Source organism: Eurytemora carolleeae, unplaced genomic scaffold (genome assembly GCF_000591075.1).
Source record: "Eurytemora carolleeae unplaced genomic scaffold, Eaff_2.0 scaffold722, whole genome shotgun sequence".
NCBI classification, from domain to species: Eukaryota; Metazoa; Arthropoda; class Copepoda; order Calanoida; family Temoridae; genus Eurytemora; species Eurytemora carolleeae.
The window spans coordinates 51,994-73,115 of record NW_019397102.1 but is presented as its reverse complement, the minus strand read 5'-3'; the positions used below and the strand labels follow the sequence as shown (position 1 = coordinate 73,115).

At 29.8% G+C, this 21,122-nt stretch overlaps 1 protein-coding gene and 2 long non-coding RNA genes across 3 annotated transcripts; all 3 read left to right on the top strand.

Moving 5' to 3' along the window:
* The first annotated feature begins 7,123 nt into the window (after positions 1–7,123).
* Positions 7,124–8,442, top strand: LOC111711859 (uncharacterized). Its single transcript, XR_002767328.1, has 3 exons — positions 7,124–7,219; positions 7,787–7,839; positions 8,384–8,442. It is a non-coding gene; the product is annotated as an uncharacterized LOC111711859 (long non-coding RNA).
* Positions 8,443–8,724: 282 nt separating this feature from the next.
* LOC111711864 (uncharacterized) lies at positions 8,725–10,051 on the top strand. The gene is made up of 3 exons (XR_002767331.1): positions 8,725–8,772; positions 8,836–8,929; positions 9,858–10,051. It is a non-coding gene; the product is annotated as an uncharacterized LOC111711864 (long non-coding RNA).
* A 1,403-nt stretch (positions 10,052–11,454) lies between these two features.
* On the top strand, positions 11,455–14,735 carry LOC111711870 (carbohydrate sulfotransferase 11). The gene is made up of 6 exons (XM_023486330.1): positions 11,455–11,528; positions 11,969–12,020; positions 12,963–13,059; positions 13,395–13,473; positions 14,244–14,328; positions 14,643–14,735. Exons 2-6 carry the CDS (start codon positions 12,012–12,014, stop codon positions 14,727–14,729), a joined length of 357 nt encoding a protein of 118 aa, XP_023342098.1. The 5' UTR covers positions 11,455–11,528; positions 11,969–12,011; the 3' UTR covers positions 14,730–14,735.
* The last annotated feature ends 6,387 nt before the right edge of the window (positions 14,736–21,122 follow it).

Below are 21,122 nucleotides of genomic sequence, written 5' to 3'. Positions count from 1 at the left end.
ATAGACCTTAGATAGTTCAAACTATGAGTTCTGCTAGATCTAAGTTTGAAATATCAAATGTCATAGACCTTAGATAGTTCAAACTATGAGTTCTGCTAGATCTAAGTTTGAAATATCAAATGTCATAGACCTTAGATAGTTCAAACTATGTGTTCTGCTAGATCTAAGTTTGAAATATCAAATGTTTAAACGTCATATTGCAATAATATAGGAATTAGAAAATTTGAGTTTATGGCAAAGACTTTCTTTCCCGAAAACTAGAAAATTCCACTTTCCCATCTTTCCAACTCCAGGCAACAAAAAGTAAACATAAGATTTGATTTGAACTGATTTATTTCTTGAAGCTGAGGTCAAACTGTTGATAAAGATAGCGCTATTCTAGAACGCTTAATATCTTTATATTTACTTTGCGTGTCTGGGTGTTTGTTTGTATCTAATAAATGTCAAAATGGCTAAACCAATCGGTCCAAATTTTGTGTGGGACCTAGTATGAACCCAAAGAAGATTTATGGATGTTCAGAATTACAGAAAAGTGTATCTAAAGCTTTTGATTTTAGTGAAATTTTTAAAGCTGGGATTTCAGGGCGCTTCGAGCCTATCTTTTTTCGATTGCAAACATTTTCTCTTTTTGTGTATACATTGTAAAACAAAAATAAAATAAAGTTTACGGATTTTATAAAAAATCTCTTGGATTTTCTAGATTTATTAAAACTCGAATTTTGTCGGAGACTAATTTTTTAAATTTTGATCATCCATAAATTCCTTCACTGGTGTCATGTGAACTGTGAAGTCCCTAACAAAATTTGGACCTGCAGATCAGTTCAACCGTTTTGACGTTTAATGGAAACAAACTTTTTTATAATTGAAGAATTTTGAAAATCTACAAAAAAAATGTTTAAATCAGCGAACTTTTTTGTTATTATTTTTATTATATTATATTTATTATTATATATTACACAAAGGTAAAATGGTACGATATGATAAGACAAAAACAAGAATAAAGTATAATATATAGTTTCTAGTCGGAACATAAAAAGTTGATCATTATTATCAAAATTATCTTCTTTAAGTTTAAGTAATTCATGAAGAATGGTTAATTTCCATTCTTGGTCTAAAGGAATATAATTGTATATCATATTTTGTTTCACGCAAAATTTGTTTAGATTTCTAGATTGTATACATTACAATCCTGTGCAATAGATTCAAGATTTTTACATAAAACAGTTCTTAAATTATGTTTGCTTAGATCTACTAAAAGTCGAATACATAGCTTATGACAATTTGATAAACTGGTCACAAATTGTACAAAACGAGTGCATAAAACAGTTTTAATATGGGAAACATTAGAAATGGGCTCAATGAAATATCTATGGGTTTCTCTTGGTAGATCAAATAAAATGCGAATGGCTGCAATGTTCCATGAATTCAGGAGTTTTTGAACATCCCTACTGTATAAATCATTGAGAGTAGAGCCATGAAATCACAAGGACCTTTATTTTGTTTTATATTCTACGAAGAGAAGATGCTCACAGATAGAACAAGAATTAAAAGTAAAAATAGTAGATGGGCGCAAAGCGTCCAAAAAGCCTAGTAAATGTATATTTCTAACTCATGAAAAAAAAAGAAATAAGATAATTCTACTATTTTCTGTTTATTACTTTATATAATAAGCCCTTCTTGTAGTCAATATTATCCCGCTGGAAGATAAGAGAGAGAGGGTTGATAAACCTTAGCTAATCTTTTGTTAAACATCTGTGGTCAATATATCTATTATCTACAAAGTATACGTAAACTAAATGGATCACAGAATACACTAGAATAAACTAATAAACTAAATAGGCAGCGAATTGATTTTCGGTGATGTAAAATAAATATATTAGAATTCACTAGACTAGACAACAGATCTATTTAACGGAATAAATATGTAAAATAAAGATATTAGAATTCACTAGACAAGACAACAGATCTATATTCAATACTAAATATGTAAAATAAAGATATTAGAATTCCCTATACAAGACAACAGATCTATATTCAATGATGAATATATAAAATAAAGATATTAGAATTCACTATACAAGACAACAGATTTATATTCAATGATGAATATGTAAAATAAAGATATTAGAATTCACTATACAAGACAACAGATCTATATTCAATGATGAATATGTAAAATAAAGATGTTAGAATTCACTATACAAGACAACAGATCTATATTCAATGATGAATATGTAAAATAAAGATATTATAATTCACTAGACAAGACAACAGATAATGGTAAATATGTAAAATAAAGATATTAGAATTCACTATACAAGACAACAGATCTATATTCAATGATGAATATGTAAAATAAAGATATTATAATTCACTATACAAGACAACAGATCTATATTCAATGATGAATATGTAAAATAAAGATATTAGAATTCACTAGACAACACAACAGATCTATATTCAATGATGAATATTTAAAATAAAGATATTAGAATTCACTAGACAAGAAACAGATAATGGTAAATATGTAAAATAAAGATATTAGAATTCACTATACAAGACAACAGATCTATATTCAATGATGAATATGTAAAATAAAGATATTAGAATTCACTAGACAAGACAACAAATCTATATTCAATGATGAATATTTAAAATAAAGATATTAGAATTCACGAGACAAGACAAAAAATCTATTTTCATGAAGATGTACAATAAAATTCATGTAATTTACCAGATAGGACAACAGATCTTTCTTCGGTAATGAATATGTAATATGTAAATATTAAAATTCACTAGACAAGGCAGCAGATATATTTACCGTAATGAAAAGGAAAACCAAAAAATATAAGAATTTACTAATCATTGGAGGAGAGAGGCTTTTTTTCAAAAATACCATAAAACATTAGACAGGACAGCAGATTCATTTATACAATGTTTACATAAACCAAAAATATTATAACTCATTAGATGATATACGATAGAAAAGAGGATCTATTTTCTCATTCAAATGCGCAACCTAAAGACATTGAAACAATAGAGGATTCAATTTAAAATAAAATACACAAACTTAAGACATAAAACTACAGTAGAAAGGACAGAGGATATATTTTTACTTTAAATACAAAACTAAAGATATTAAATTGCACTAGCTAGGACAGATCATTCTTTTTATTCAATGTACATAGAAACTAAAGATATTTCAATTAACTAGATAAGACAGCAAAGGCACGGCTAGACTATTAGAACACCAGGCTAAAAGAGAGAAGTAGATGATAATTTGGAAAACTGTAATTTGAACTACTGCTCCTTAGAACTATTGAATATTAAAACAAATTTAACATTTTTAGTACAGACTAGATGGCTCTAAGTAACTGATACAATTTAGGCTGTATGCCTAATGACTCAGACAATAAGATATAAAATCTAGCTATTAGCATTAAGTAAGGGGCATGACCAAAAAACGCCCCCTGAAGTATTATCTACTCCAAATGATGACTTTCAAGATCTCTGAAAGCCAAACTCTCACTAAATTTACGCCATGTTTCAACAAGCAGTACAGTCATGGAGATCAATAGAGTATCTGACTTGACTTGAACCAACTAAACACGTAATTTCAAGCAAAATTTAAAAGTTTACATTTATGAATCGGCCATGCAATTTTATTAACGGAGGGTCCCTAAATATTACTCCACAGATTCTTAAATTATAATTATTTTGAAACAGATCTAAAGATGTTTTTTAAGCAGTTTTGTAAATTTAAGTGAATATAGCCAAATTTATATTTGTTACATCTATAGACAAAGATGTTTTTATTTCATGTCGATCCAGGTTGCCTAGTTATTAACACTATCCCTCCTCTCCTGTAGTTTTTTTACTTAACTCAAAAAGTGTTTGATCTGAGGCTCTTGAAATTTTCTGACCTTTCCAAAATACCCATAGTCCTCACTTTTTTATACTAACTGCCTTAGTCCTCAGGAACACTGCTTGAATGATTACTTTTTCCTGTAATAAACTAAATCTTTGTTTTGACCCACTTACAGTTGTTAGATTTTGATAATTTTAAGCTTTACGGAAACTGAATTTACAAGGTTTGTGAGAAAAAAAATATTTGCAAAATTTTGCTTTTTACGACGACCCTTCGTTAACGATCGTTAACATAATTGTAAATAATTTTTTTTTCAAAAACGATCGTTTTTTTGAAAAGTGATCGTTTTTTAAAAAACACTCGTAAAAAAACGGTCGTTATTCGAGTCGTTTTTAAAAACAATCGGGTTGTAAGTAGGGTTGTTAATCGTTTTTGAAAACGATTGAAAAACAAGACAAAAACGATCGTTTTAAAAAACGTTTAACAACCCTACTTACAACCCGTCAAAAGAAAGTTGCTCTTTTCAGTTTTTCTTAATTACACATCAGGTTATTAAAATGTTCTTAAATGTATATTCTAAAATTTTTTGGACATTTTTTATTTGCAAACATTTTTTACTTTATCAGTGGATTTTGAAAAAGAAATTTAATTTTTGCAAATGAAATTTTTTTTAAAATTCTAAAAGTAGAGCACAAGAGCTTTCCAATGATGTATCATTTGTCATATTGGCATCAACATGGTATTTCGAGGTATAGGGTTACTGACGAGGATTTATTAAATCTTGAATCAATGTAGAATGAATATTTTTCACATTTTGATGCAGTTTCCTAGAATATTATTGCAGGTTGCAAAGTAATGCTATGCGTATAGATGCATGTTTAAAAATTGCTTGTTGCCACCTTTTGGCACCTTTGGGATAGGGTTGTTAATCATTTTTAAAAACGAGAGTTTTTCGTTTCGTCTTTCTTTTTCTAAAAACGATCATTTCGTTTTTTAAAAAAAATCGTTTTCGAAAACGAAACACTCGCTTTGAACTTTTTAAAAACGAAAAACTATCGTTTTTTTAAATGATCGTTTAAAAAATTTTGCTAATGAATCTGACAATTAATCTAAATATTTTTCAGGAATGAATGTTTTCTAACCTCTGAGTTTCCGACAACAAAATGTATTTTGAACGACCGTCTTTCAAAAACTATTTTATTCGAAAAAGTGAAAACGATCCAACGAACTTTGGGAATGTTGGTCCACGAGGGAAAAGGACACTGGGGCTTTGAAACGTTTATATGACAGAAATCACTTTTCATTCTCATTGTTCCACCTGCGCTAAATAAGAAAACTTGCCAAGTAGTAAATAAAGTAGAAGTTTCATAAAAACAAATAAAAAATATTCTTAGACTTATTTAAAAATGCAATAGCTAGATATATCACTATTATTTTTCAAAATCAAACATTTGATGTGCCTGATTCAAACTTATGTTGGAATTATTTAAATTATATATTATATATCTATATATAGCATTTATTTTAATCAATTTCTTATTTCAGAAAGTTAACTTTGGAAGAAATATATGAAGGCCAAACAAGGTAGGTTAAAAATACTTTATGAATTATTAAAATTGAATATTGAAATTAATTTAACTATTGCAGGATAAACAGTACACCCCTCTTAGTATGGTCAATGCTGATCATTTATTTCCTGTCTTAAAGAACATTTTTTTACAGCTTCAATTTTAATTAAAAATTTCTTAACCGTCATCACTTCCTTGCGGAGAGTTTTTCAGTCCACGCTCTCGGTGTTCACACCGCTAGTATACCCTCACTATAATTCCACTGCGCGCAGATAGACGCGCAGACTCGTGAACTAAAAAACATTTTTTCGGTGGAATAAGATGATGAGATGGTGTGTGTACAGTGAAAACCAGAATACTTTGGAATAGGAAAACGACATTATATTATTATATATACACACTTGATGTAGTTACAAAGCAAATAATGCTGTCACAGTGGTAGGCAATAATATCAATACAATTCAGATTTTTTTAAATTTTAATTTTAATTGTTAAAAAGTTTTTTACGAATAGCAATTTTACAAGTAATTAAAAAAATAGTTTTATTAATTGACAGCTTCTCTTTTTTTCCAAGAGTTTTTGTGTCCATGCTGTTTAAAAGCTCGATATAAATCAAAAGTGAAATCGAAAGTCGTCTTCATTATGTTTACTAGTAACTAGTTAGTCATTAATTTACATATGTCTGTTAACACTGCACAATTGTTGTGTTTTCTGTTCAGTGGACTATTTAAAATCATAAAATGAGTGAAAAGTGGTCTTAATGTTCTGGAAATTTCTAGATCTTACTGACTGAATACCAGTTTTTTTTTCAAACAACATTGACTTGCTTTTTTTTAGTTGAGAAAACAATTATTTTAAATTATTGATCTCTAATTTAAGATAAAAAGTCTAAATGTTTTTAGATACAAAATGATAACGCGATGGAGGTTAATAGCAAGCACTTTTATAATTCTTCCAGGAAAAGAACACATTAAATATTTAATATTAAGACCTTTACAAACTTTTTATTTCAGTATTTTTCACGATTTTTTAACCCTTAAAAGGCTGGGGGGGTTTTTGGCGCCCACCCCCCTCTTTTTTTTTGTCTTAGCACTCTCATTTTTTTACATTTACATAGTAAGTAATTTAAAGAAATTTTTGTAATTTTTTTTTTATGCATAGGGTAGAGTTTAGGGCAGAAAAAAGTCAGGTATGTAAAAAAACCTAAAATAGCCCAGGACATTTTTGTGACTACAACTACAGATCTAAAAAATATATTTTAAAAAGCCCTTGAAAACTAAATCTAGAAACATGTTTCACAGTTTGATATTTATTTAAAACAAAAAAAATGCTTTTTGCTACATTTTTCTTACCCTATTTTTGCATTTTTTCAGCCCTCCATAGCACCCAAAAAAAATATTTTTTCAATGAGCAGGACTTGAAAAAATTGCCTATGAGTATGAACGTGCATTGCAACACTATACCTATTCTCATAAGGCCTTTTCTAGGGCGGGCTTTGAACGCCCCCCAGACTATACATAGATTCAGACCCCCCGACCTTTATAGGGTTAAATAAGAAAACAATCATGGGTATATATTAAGTATTAAAATAATTTCTTTTTGTTTGCAGAAAATCAATTGTGAATTGTGATGTAGTATTTTTATTTCTTCAGTCTAATAAAAAATTCATGTATTCTATCTTTTCTAGTTTTCACATTATTTTTCCTCACACAATCTAGTCCGTTAAAAGCAACAAATACAAACTCAGAGGAATATTCATCGAATTATTCAAATTTACACAAAAGTAAGTAATATAATTATCATATTTATTAACCTTTTCTGCATTGCAGATGTCATTGTGTAATTTAGGTTAAATTGTAGAATAGCTGATAGATGTATGTTACTAAAATAAAACAAGAATTTAAATTTGTTTCATTCCTAAGCATCAGTAAACCTTCCCTGAGGATTACGTGAGGTCCCACAAAAAATGTTACCCAATCGGTTTAGTTGCTTTTACGTTTAAAAACAAACAGACAAACAAAATTTATAAATAGATGCCATTTTTTTTTGGTATTAAAGATTTTATTGTACGGACGCCATGCAGATTGAATTGTACAACCGTAGCTATTGCAATATAAAATTTATTGTATTGCAATTGTTATTGAGCTGTAGGTTTTTTTACTGCAAATTTATTGTACTCAAGTTATTGTACTGCAGAAAAGAAATTGTTAAAATGTAATTATAGCCATAATTCTTTTACCCATTTCTGTGTTTTTTTTTGGTGTTGATCATCAAAAACTTTTAGAAAATTGTACGCGTAGTTTTGTGCTATAATAGTAAACTTTATTTTAATTCATTGTTGTAAATTAAGATCCTGATAAAGAAAATTTGGACAAATTTACAGAGAGAACTCGTTTAATAAAGGTTAGTAAAAACAAAAATAAAATATTATGCTCTTAAAAGAATTTTTTTACTACGCATACAAAAGCATTCCTTGTAAACCAAAAAGGGATTTCAAAACCATAACAATAATTACGCTGAACATGAATTTTTATACCATACATCGAGTCTCAGAAGAAGTCTCCAATGAACATCTTGTGAGTTCTGATGAAAGGGGTCTCCAATAGTAATCCAATGACGATGATTTCTTCCTAGACTTCCCATATCCCATAAATAGGAATACAATACTCCTCATGTTTTATTGTCCTTCTCCTGTTCAGAAACTGTTCAGCATATTTATTTAGTTTTACAACCATAAAAATATGGTTATTTTTATTTTTTGAAAACTTTCAACACAAAATTTTGATAAAGTTTTATGTAAATTACAAATATCATTTGAAGCTGCGAGACTAAACCTTTGACAGCTTCTGATAATACTAGCTTTTGTATTGAGAAATAAAGCCTTATGTTCACAATAGTCACTTAAAAATATTGAAGACGACATGACACAAATTATGTCATTTTTAAGGCAGTGTGTGAGAAGTATAATAACCCCTACAGAGCAGAGTACTATAGCATTCACAAAAGGAAAGTTTTATATTACAAATTATGAATATGCTAAGCTTTGTAANATGTAATGACTAAGTTTAAGAATAAGCTTCTTTATCTAAATTCTAAATTATTAAAATCTTTTTTCCACAACGATTTATATTTGATTCTTTATTATTTCTCTTCAATTTTGTACACGGCGTGAAGGCCGGCATCGAAATTCGAGACCTCAAAACTGTTTTATTCTATTTGACAAAAATTCCATGGAATTTAAAATTTTCCGTTTTTTTCATTACAACTTAAATGAAAATAAAAATTTTCAGTGGGAACACCTACAATCCTCACCAGTCAATTTACTTCTATGTGAAGGTAGGTTAAAAATACTTTATGAATTATTAAAATTGAATATTGAAATTAATTTAACTATTGCAGGATAAACAGTATCTACTGAGTACACCGTATAAAGCTGGATCAACTAGCACTCGCAAATTTTTCTTGACATATTCACAGTTCAATGCAACGATAGGTAGGTTTATCATTTTTCTAGATTTTTGACGCAGAATTTTAAATGAATTATTATGGTTTGATTATTGAGAAATATGAAAAGAGAATAGATAGAGTGGAATTAAGTCGAAAAAAGTGTTAAACTGCCATTTTGGTGCGAGTTTTTGTGACATAATACGGACATAAAAAATATTATCTATTGTATCTACTAAAAATAAAATAAAAACGATAAAATAATAATTGGATAAAACCCAAAGAGAATACTCGAATTTACTCGAAAAAGGTGTAAAACGGCCATTTTGTTGTACTGTTTCCATACTGCAGGTGTGCTTTCCACATTTGTGCTAAACAACCTCTGGGCTCTGAAACATCCTTTTATAGAAAAAAAATTTTGAAAATTATTTTATTTTCTCTAAATCAATTCTCTGATGCAATCTGTCATGCATTCCCGAATTTATTTCAGCATCAGCTTTACTTTACATTCCCGAGTTCATTTCACTTTATAAAAAAGAAGAAATTGTAAAGGGGATCATACTTTATTATTGTGATGTACTCAGGCAGTAAGGAATATAAGGGAGATATAACTGACGCGGTTCGCCCTACCATATGATTATACATGCTTTGCAGGCGGGTACTCCATTTGAATAAGAAATATTTGTCTGATGTACAATTACCGCGTATACAATAACCTTTTCTGAATATTTCTTATACAAATGGAGGTCCCGTCTGCAAAGCATGTATAATCATATGGTGGGCCGAGTCAGTTATATCTCCCTTCTATTCCTTACTCCCTGGATGTACCGTGAGAAAAAGACAATTCATTTTTTGATAGATGTTATACAAAAATGAGAATTTTCTTTTAAATCACAGTTTTTAACATCGTGTTTATTTTATTATGAATATTTTGCGAATTATTTCAAAATAAATTGATATATTCTTGTCTACCTCAGGAGGATGCAGCCATGGCTGTGCAGAAAGGAATATTGATGAAAATATAACAAGTTTATATATATTAAAATATAAACAATATTCAATTACAAATGACCATACTCTATTCACTTTAAACCTTCATCAGATCAAATATGTGAAAGATAACGTCGGTTTTCCATTATTGAAATTCAACAATGTTTAGAAGATAAACAATTCATTCACTCTTTCATAATCAAAAAAAGGGGGGGGGGTCACAAATTAAGCCCAGAATCCCTTTAAAAATTCTCTTTAGGACAAATTTCCTCCAAAAATTAAAAATCTATTAAATTCATTTCTCAATAAATAGAGAAACTGAAAAAGTGATTCTTCAAGTTCGACATCCTTTTGGGAATTCATGAAATACTTTGAAACATTTTTCATTTTATTAATATTTTTATTATTAAATTAAAATTTCCTCAAATTAAAAAAAAGCCATGACAATTAAAACTCATTTCATGTTTTTTGAGGTTTACAGAACGATTAGTTTCAGCCTACAGGTAAAATATTTAAGATTTTAAAATCAGATCTTTTTAAAAGTTTTTTAACATTATAATATTAGAATTATCTGTAATAGCTGTGAACCCAACTGCAAGGGTTCATCCACATGTACATAGTATCACATAAGTTCATTGCGCCCAGTTTGAAAAATAATTACTAACAAATGCGATCTAAGAAAAAAGCCACACAATCCAGATTTAGTCCAAAATGGTATTGAACCAGAGTATGTTTGCAGCCTTAAATACATAACAGTGTATGGGGACAAGGGTATTGAACCCCCTTTCTCATCTAGAAGCAGGTCAGTCCCATTGAAAGAGTGGTTAAAAGGGCAGCTAAAGTAAGATCTATGCTGGAGATAGGAGTGAAACGACATTTATCTTGCGGCAAAGAAAGCCATCTTATCCCCTGGGTCCCCTAGGACTCGGCAGTCAGCAAGCACCATCTAATCAGAAGAGTCAAATGTAAATATATTCGCCCCAGGAAAATGTCATGTGTATTTAGATCAACTTTAGTTGGTCCAAAACTAATCGTTTGTAAAGTTATAATGTAAATATATGTGGTGTTCAACCCATGTTTTGTTATTCCACTCAATCTTGGCTTTTCAATACTTCTATATAATAATGATTTGATGTTAGGCATTTGTTTCTTACTGAAGGATGGGTTCCCCTCAAACTATTGGAAGATGATATAAGGAACGATTTAGAATTTATAAAAATAATGTAAAATGAAAATAAAACACTGAAGCTGAAAATAAACGTTTACGCTATTAAAAGAAAAAAAATTTTACTTGTATTTTAAAAACTCACATGACTCCAGGGAAGGTTTTATGAATGCTCAGAAATACAAAATGTTGATTCTAAAACCTTTTGATTTTCGTAAAAATTTGAAAATCCACAAAAAAATTATGATTAAATCGCGAACTTTTTTGTTATTGTTTTATATTGTACAAAGAGACGTACAAGGAGAAAATGCTCATAGATAAAACAACAATTCAGCGTTTAATAGTAGATGGGCGCGAAGCGCTCTAAAAGTTTAGTTTTCTAGAAATGGTAAAAATTCTTACTTTTGATGAACAGTGCAGAGACTGCCAAACTTTATTCAAACATAAGTTGGAAGCATTTTGTCAACATCGTTCTTAACCAAGAATTATTCAGGTAAGTGTCAATGATTTTAACACTATTATTTAGCAGTTTTTTTGGACAGGAATTTCATTTTTATCAAAGAGGTTTAAGCCGATTAAAGTAATGAGTGTCCCAGCTTTCTAAGAATATTAAAGAAATTGAGTCTTTGCCACAAACTCTGAGATTTCTAATTCTTATATATTTGCACCCCAAAGAGTTTGTGGCAAAGACTCAATTCATATGTTTTTAAAGAAAATTCGAAATCAACTTAATGCAACATCCAATAAGAAGTTTCATAAAAACAAATAAAAAATATTCTTAGACTTATTTAAAAATGCAATAGCTAGATATATCACTATTATTTTTCAAAATCAAACATTTGATGTGCCTGATTCAAACTTATGTTGGAATTATTTAAATTATATATTATATATATATATATAGCCTTTATTTTAATCAATTTCTTATTTCAGAAAGTTAACTTTGGAAGAAATATATGAAGGCCAAACAAATCTCATGTTTGAGGTAAATATTGTATTGAAGTGTTGACTATAATTTCAATAACTTAAAATTACTAATTGATCTAAGCATCATTTTTTTTCAACCTGAAGTCACAAAGGAATTAAGACTTTGCCGCAGACTCTGATGTTGAATAATCTAGCTTTAAAACGGCAAACGTTCATCAGGTTGCAACAATATTGGAATTTGAAAATTTGAGTTTTTGAATAAGATTAATTGTATGTGTGTATTTTTATTTTTTGGGATCAATTATTGATATCCTCTTATGCATACCCTGCATGCATAGATAACTATAGATCAAGCATTGCTCCTCAAAGAAATTAAATCTTTGCCCAAAGTCGTAGAAACATTATATATTTAAAACTATGAATTCTGTTTTGAATACAAGTTTGAAGTATTATCACAGGTGTTCACCACCAGGTTGCAAAGATATAGGAATTATAAAGTTTGAGTTTCTGGCAAACATGGGAATTCAGTGACGAATTTGATATCGTCTTTTTAAATAATTCTTTGATTTACTATAGTGATACTATATACGGTATGACTGTATAAGGTTGTACTTAGTAAAACAAGAAAATTACAAAAAACTAACAGAGTAAACTTGTCAGTCTACATCTTGCGGAGACATTATAAACACATCTTTGCGGTTTTTAACCCTTTTTATAAAATAAACTGTAGCAGACATAATAATACTATGGCTTGTGAAATCAGGTATTGCTATGCTAATTCATAAAAAAGACGATATCCAATTCATCACTGAATTCCCATGTTTTTTGGGACACCCTGTACATAATTCCTTTAAAAACGCCTAAATTGGATATCGAGATCAAGTGTTAAAGATTAGCAATAATTCACACAAAAGTTTGGATTTAAGATCTTAATTAAGTGAGAACTGAGAAGGGACGGGGGAATTCACAAAATCTTGTTAAAATTGGACTTTATATTCAGGCTCAACTGTTGATCCACTGGGCTCCAATCTGGTTGACATCAGAGGTGTGTAGTCACTCATACATTCCAGATATAGTTCTACAGACAGAAAACTTAGGTAATTTTTACTGGGTTGACGTACCTTTAGGTCACCCATGCCCGAAACACCACTTATCCAAAATTATTCGGATATTCGGATATTCATATTTTTCTTTTTTTATAATTGCGGATGTATGAAAAAGTGACTTACGAATGCAGCTGGGGCTTGAGACAAATTAAAATAAATAATTATTTTTTAGATAATGGTTTATCAAATAAGCCACTTAACTAAGGAATGATGCTTTTTATTGAAAACCCGAACACTGTATTTTTCAGTTATTCATTTTAAATTACAAATTCTTNCCCCCCCTCCACAAATTATGCAGGCTTAAAATAAATAATTTTTTTGTTTAGATTCTGAGTTTAAATCCCTTCTAGGTATTCTTGGTTTAACTCAGTCAGATTTCTCCTTTCCACAGATTGTTGTTAAAGGGTAAAGCTACAATTTTAGATATTCAATCCACTTGTAAATAATTATTCCTATATTGTCGATCCCTAAAAATTGATGCGCATGCCCCCTCATGATCCTATAGTTTTTCAAGCATCTTGGATACACATACACATGGCAACAATAAAAAGCTATCAGTTAACAAATTCTCTTTGTTTACTTTTGAACTTCTTTTTTGTATTAAAATAACGCCAACAAAGGAATTGAGTTTTTGCCACAAGCTCAAATCTTCTGATCCAAATATCTTTGCAAACTGATGGTGCAAACCTTTGATATTTCAAACTTTTTATCTATAAGTATTAATAGTTTGAAATATCTAAGGTCTACGACATTGGATTACAAAGATATAGAAATTAGAAAATCAGAGTTTGTGGCGAAAACTCAACTCCTTTATTAATAAATGTACATATTTGAAATCTAAAGGTATTACGTAAGAGTATTTTTATTTTTTGGAGAGTAATTTTCAGGATTGTCAGGTAATGCGAGTTCCCTCAAAATAATTGGGCCCGATCGGTTCAGCCGTTTTAACGTTAATCAGTTACAAACAAACAGACAGACACACAAAATATATACTTATAGACTTATTAGGTAGTTATATCTAATTCCTGTTTTGCCGAGGAATGTTTTCAACACGAAACAATTTCAAAACTTTGAACTCTGAGTATAAAATATCCAAGGTGTACTGATTCATTGTAAATATATATAAATGTGTAAACCTAAGTTTAAGAATTGCTTTTTTTACCTCTTTAATTTAGAACCCAAAGAAAATCTGTCGATGAAAATAAACCATCTAACCCAGAAGATTATAAACAATATTTCTCACAGTTAAACAAAGCTCAGGTAGAAAATAAACATTTTAAAATGATTATATATTTTCAATGTGCAAGCAACCTATAAAAAATTCTTTTCGTTTTTCGTAATAATGTTTGAATGTCGTCTTCTGCGTTCTCTTGAAATTAATACCTCAGAGTCTAGCCTACCTAACTCAGGGGTTTACAAGGGGGGGGGATGATGCTTTACCAAAAACCCCTTTAGGGTAAGCAGGGCGCAATCCCCCCCCCTCTTTACACTTAAGAAAGAGATATGGGGGGACTTTTATTTCATAGTATTTCTTATTTTTCCTATATTTTGTACATACATATATTAATATTTAGGTTTATAGTTTGTATGAGATTTACAAGATGGATTTTGAACTGTTTGACTATTCTGTTCAAAAATATTTAGAATGTTCTCTTGATTGAACAGTATAAACTATTCTGATCAAAATGTGTGGAATGTTTACTTGATTGAACAGTATAAACTATTCTGATCAAAATGTGTAGAATGTTCACTTGATTGAACAGTATAAACTATTCTGATCAATAATATGTAGAATGTTTACTTGATTGAACAGTATAAACTATTCTGTTCAATAATATGTAGAATGTTTACTTGATTGAACAGTATAAACTATTCTGTTCAATAATATGTAGAATGTTTACTTGATTGAACAGAATAAACTATTCTGTTCAAAAATATGTAGAATGTTTACTTGATTGAACAGTATAAACTATTCTGATCAAAATGTGTGGAATGTTCACTTGATTGAACAGTATAAACTATTCTGATCAAAATGTGTGAAATGTTCACTTGATTGAACAGTATAAACTATTCTGATCAAAATGTGTGGAATTTTCACTTGATTATACAGTATGAACTATTCTGTTCAAAATATGTGGAATGTTCACTTGATTGAACAAGTAAAGACTATTCTGTTCAAAAATATGTGGAACGTTCAATTGATAAAACAAGTAAAAGTTGAAATACAATTGGTATATTATCAGTTTTCACAAAATTCGTTAACAACCCCTTCAAATGCTTGGTTCTGACCAAATTTCCTGAATCTTGCCAAAATGAACTTGTCTTAAAGCAAGGGCGTACACAGGGGGGCAGTGCCCCCTAGACCTGTTATTTTTAGACCTAGAATTTATTAAATCTTAAACTGAAGAGCGATCAGAGCCTAAAAAAATAGTGTTTTGTTTTGTTTTGTGTGAAAGGGAGATAAAGTAATACTTTTTTTAAATGCTTTCAATTTAAAGTTCAAAAATTGTGCTTCGCGAATATTTGCCCACCCCCCAGATTTATTTCTGTGTACGCCTTCACGGCTTAAAGTCAGCAATAATACCCACAAATTTGACAAGTCTATAGATCATCAATGTAAACAGTCTTTCTTGGCTTTTTTCTATTATTTTCTTTTTAAACACATTCAAATTGATACCTCACTTAGCGTTATACATAAACAATAGTTTTATTATTGTTCAGTGAATACATATGTTCATTGCTATTTAGATTTAATTAAATATATACAATGCAAAGTATGTCCAATCTGTGATCTCTTGACTATGTTACATTATTGCCAATATGTGATTTTTGTTATTTACATCGTTGTTAAAGAGAAATAAATAAAATATTCCAAATGTGTTTCGAAGTTATCAGACACTTAACAAAAACATCAGACACTTTATGACAACATCAGTCACTTTATGACAACATCAGACACTTTATGACAACATCAGACACTTTATTACAACATCAGACACTTTATGACAACATCAGACACTTTATGACAACATCAGACACTTTATGACAACATCAGACAATTAACAAAAACATCAGACACTTAACAAAAACATCAGACACTTTATGACAACATCAGACACTTTATGACAACATCAGACACTTAATAAAATCATCAGACACTTTATGACAACATCAAACACTTTATGATAACAGCAGACAGTGTACGACAACAGCAAACAATTTATGACAAGATCAGACACTTTATGTTTTCATCAGACACTTCATGCCAACATGAGACACTTTATGACATCTTTAGACACTTTAAGACAATATCAGACACTTTATTACAACATCCGACACTTTATAACAACTTCAGACACTTTATGACAACATCAGACACTTTATACCAACATCAGACACTTTATGACAACATCAGACACTTTATGACAACTTCAGACACTTTATAACAACTTCAGACACTTTATGACAACATCAGACACTTTATACCAACCAACATCAGACACTTTATGACAACATCAGACACTTTATGACAACTTCAGACACTTTATGACAACATCAGACACTTTATGACATCTTTAGACACTTTAAGACAATATCAGACACTTTATTATAACACCAGAAACTTTCTGTTTTCATCAGACACTTTATGTTTTCATCAGACACTTCATATTTTCATCAGACACTTTATGTTTTCATCAGACACTTTATGTTTTCATCAGACTTTTTATGACATCATAAGACACTTTAAGACAATATCAGTCACTTTATTACAACATCAGACACTTTATACCAACATCAGACACTTTATGACTACATCAGACACTTTATGACAACAACAGACACAGACACTTTGGTTCCCTTATTTCCCTAAAAGGAATAGTTCTAATCACAGTGTTAAATTCAAAAGCATTATTACATATATCTTTGCAACCAGATGGTGTAAACTTTTGACATTTTAAACGTGGACTATTGGATCAACTCGATTTCATGGTTTGAAATATTAAAATTTTAAATTAAGTTGCAAACATTTAGGCGTTAGAAAATCAGAATGTGTGCACTAGAAATCAGTTAATCTCCTAATTTCATATTTTTTTCAAATTCACAATGAAATATTTTTATAGTATAAAAGAAAATAAGCTGATAAACAACACTTTCCAGTATTTCCGGATAAAACAAAGATTCGCTTTAGTTTACATTTTTAGATTAGAAATTGTGATTCTTTTTTAAAAATGTAGAAAAATTTAATTCAAAAGCTTGAGGCTTTTTATTGCATGAAGTAACCGAGTTTGAGGGACCTACTAGTATTAAGCTATTTTTAAAATTAATTTCAAAAATAGAATTTTTGAAATATTTCATATTGATTTCAGGGGTCAATATAATTCCCTTTTCAATCCCATTTGGGATTGACAAATTTGAAAGAAATGGGGGCAAATTATTTAATTGGGGGCAAATTTTTTTAAAAATTGGGGGCATTTTTTTTCAAAATTGGGGGCAAAAAATTATTTTGGGATCGAGAAAATCAGCTTTTTTGGGAATTATATTGACCCCTGATTGATTTATGAAAACCCTTATTTGTCTCGGATTGCAAAAACAAAACAATTGTGTTATTCTCTATCAATCAAACAACCACATTTTTCAATAGATTTTAACACGAATGGGATTTAAAAACTTTTGTCTATCATTTGTTCTCAAATATAATGAAAATCTGAATTTTGCTTTATTGCTATATAATCATTATAATTGATATAAAATGCCAAAACCAAAGAATAATCACTGTTTGCTTGGTATCTTTATGAAACATTAGGAAAAAGCGAGTTTATTCATAAATAATTGACCTAGAGGGTTATTATTTAACTTTAGTTACGCTTAAAGGGACTGTCAAATTAAAATACATTACAAAAGATTGAAATTTCTTTAAGAGCTATTCAGAAGAATAGAAAGTATCGAATTTCTAATTTGTGACTGAATATGTTTACTCTTCTAATACGAGGTATCAAGGTCACTATAGTTTCAGTAGAAGTAAATATTTCTATTTTCTAAAAGCGCCAATTAAAGGATTCTTAACTCTAATTAATTGGATAATGAGATAAATAGAAAGATGTTACCGCCACTATTTCTATTGACATTAAATACATGACTGAACCCTGATTGTTTCAGGCGCTAATGGACTCGGCATTCATGAGTGAGGTCATGTCAGTAATGTCGCACAAATTTGACCCTCTACAGTTTACAGGGGTCAGCATAATTTCAAGTGACCCTCAATGGAAGATGGCAATGCCCGGTTTACGACGCAATACAACCATTGAAAGTTTTGTCTGATCAATATGAATTAGATATTAATCTGTATAATTTGGAAACCTGATTAATTCTAATAAGTAGTTCACTTTACAAAGTGACTTGCGCACTTCTACTGCAGGAAAACATATAAGAATTATCAGAATGAAACCCATTAACCCTAGAAAAATGAAAATATATTTCACGTAAAGCTTTAAAGGGTAACCTTAAGAATCTGACATTGCTATCTTTGTATAAATGTCACGCTTATGATAATTTCAAACTTTTCGCAGATGAGTGAAGTAAACACTAGTAAACACTAGTAAACACCAGTAAACACTAGTAAACACTAGTAAACACTAGTAAACACCAGTAAACACTAGTAAACACTAGTAAACACTAGTAAACACTAGTAAACACTAGTAAACACTAGTAAGCACTAGTAAACACTAGTAAACACTAGTAAACACTAGTAAACACTAGTAAACACTAGTAAACACTAGTAAACACTAGTAAACACTAGTAAACTCTAGTAAACACTAGTAAACACTAGTAAACTCTAGTAAACACTAGTAAACACTAGTAAACACTAGTAAACACTAGTAAAATATGTATTTTGTCAAATCAAACTTGAAGTTACACCATCAGGTTGCGAAAATATATGAATTAATCAAATCAAAGCTAGTTGCAAATGTTCAGTTTCAATGCAAACCACAAAATGCACATATAATTTTCCAATTTATTTAGCCGCAAAACTGCCGAGTCATAATGAACTGGCATTGTCATCCCCCCCCCACCCCTCCACTTTAACTTTCTTTCAGTCCCCCTCCCACAGCATGCCCCCTCCCCCCAAAACATCTCAACGTTGTGCCCCCCTAGCTAGATCCCCTGGCGTGCCCCCTCCCTCCCTCTCTCCTGATTAATCATGGTCTAGCTAACTAAACATCTTCAGTTCAAGTCTGAACACACTACCATAGACTTAAAAATTAAAAGTTCAAAAATTTCAATTATGATTTTTTTTCATGATTGCATTGTCCAAAATTCAATTTGATAGAAAAAAAACTAAGAACATCTTTTTTTAAAACATTTTTGTTTGGAAAATTTAATTTCTACCCAGAGATAGGCATCATTTTTGTGAACAAAAAAATAAAAACGACTGCTGTACAATTACGACTTGGATCGTTCAGAGAATTAAAAAAACAATTGTGTTATAAAATATGAAATATAAAACGAACGAAAAAAGGAAATATTTAAAATCGTTTGAACCATCTCGATCATTCATAAACGATTTCTAATGAAATAGTTTTTTTTTTCACTAAACGAACAAATTTTCCTGAAGATTTTGAAAAAAAATCGAACAAACATTTAAAAAAAGAATAATTTTACGAACAATTTTTATGAATTTTACTGAAAACAAACGAAAAAGTTGGAAAGTGAATAATGATTTTTGGAATGAACGAAATAAATTTTTTTACGATTGAAAAAGAAAAAAAGATGAACGAACGAAAAGAAACAAGCCATCATCTCTATGCATACCATGAATTATAGAAACTTTGATTTCACAAATTTCAGGTGTATAAATATGTCTACTACTCGTTTAAGAATTTTAGTGAGTCTCTTCTTTACTTTTTTAGGAATAGTTAAACACATTAATTTCTTTAAAAAACTAAGGTATTTTTAACCATAGAGAATAGAATATATATTAGAGTGGAATTTACTAGAAAAAAGTGTAAAACGGCCATTTTGTTGTAAGGCTGAAAGGGACTGAAAAAATTCATACCGAGAGATTCTTTTAATTCCTCTCTAATATATATTCTATTCTCTATGTTTTTAACCCTATTCCTAATGACCTGCATAGAGAAGGGGACTGCAGTTCCCTTCCAGATTTTTTCTTTAGTTAATACTATGTTCAAAATTCCATAACTCCGTGAAAGTGTTCAGGCTCTACATCAACAATCTTCGGAAAATTACAAAAGAACTGATTCTTTGCCACAATGTTGAACCTGATGCTGTAAAATTTTGCCACAATGTTGAACCTGATGCTGTAAAATTTTGCCACAATGTTGAACCTGATGGTGTAAAATTTTGCCACAATGTTGAACCTGATGGTGTAAAATTTTGCCACAATGTTGAACCTGATGGTGTAAAATTTTGACATTTAAAACTTAAATTATTTGATAATATAGAATTCATATATGAGGTCCACACTATTGTGTGCCTTAAAAATAGGGATTTGATAATCAGAAATTTTAGCAAAGACTCAATTCCTTAGTAAAATTCATGGTTATGCTAAAGCAAACACCAGTTATAAAGCAAAAAAATTGATCAGATTGCAAATTTAGTCAACATTTCTATCATACAATTATATCATTCAAAGATAGAGTATAATCTCGTCTAATCGGATCTCTAATACTATGCAGTGCAGTGAAAATTGCATTCGATATTCGATATTCAGGACTTAACAATTTGATTCAACCCTAGTCCTTTGTGCTTACGAGTCAATTTAGGTTGCGGCTCTAACTGTTGAAATCAAGAGCCACAGTTTTAGAATTAAAAAATTAAATAAGGTTTTATGCTTCAAAGTTTTGAGATTATATTTAAAGAATTAAATTATTTTCATTTTAATAAGATTTTAAGATCCTGTTTTCAACCACGATAATCGACTAAATTATTGAAATGATAGTGGTTGTAAGGGTAGTGTAGAGAATCAGAGAGGTCCTTTTAAAATTGCATAATTACCTTTAAATAATAAACATCTGAAAGTGTTTCTACCTCTGACC

What these genes read in the sequence shown, in the direction of transcription:
- LOC111711870 (XM_023486330.1), top strand. An exon ending in TCTACAGACAGAAAACTTAG is followed by an intron (nt 13,060 to 13,394) that starts GTAATTTTTACT and finishes TTTTTTGTTTAG; the next exon opens with ATTCTGAGTTTAAATCCCTT. An exon ending in CACAGTTAAACAAAGCTCAG is followed by an intron (nt 14,329 to 14,642) that starts GTAGAAAATAAA and finishes ATTAATATTTAG; the next exon opens with GTTTATAGTTTGTATGAGAT.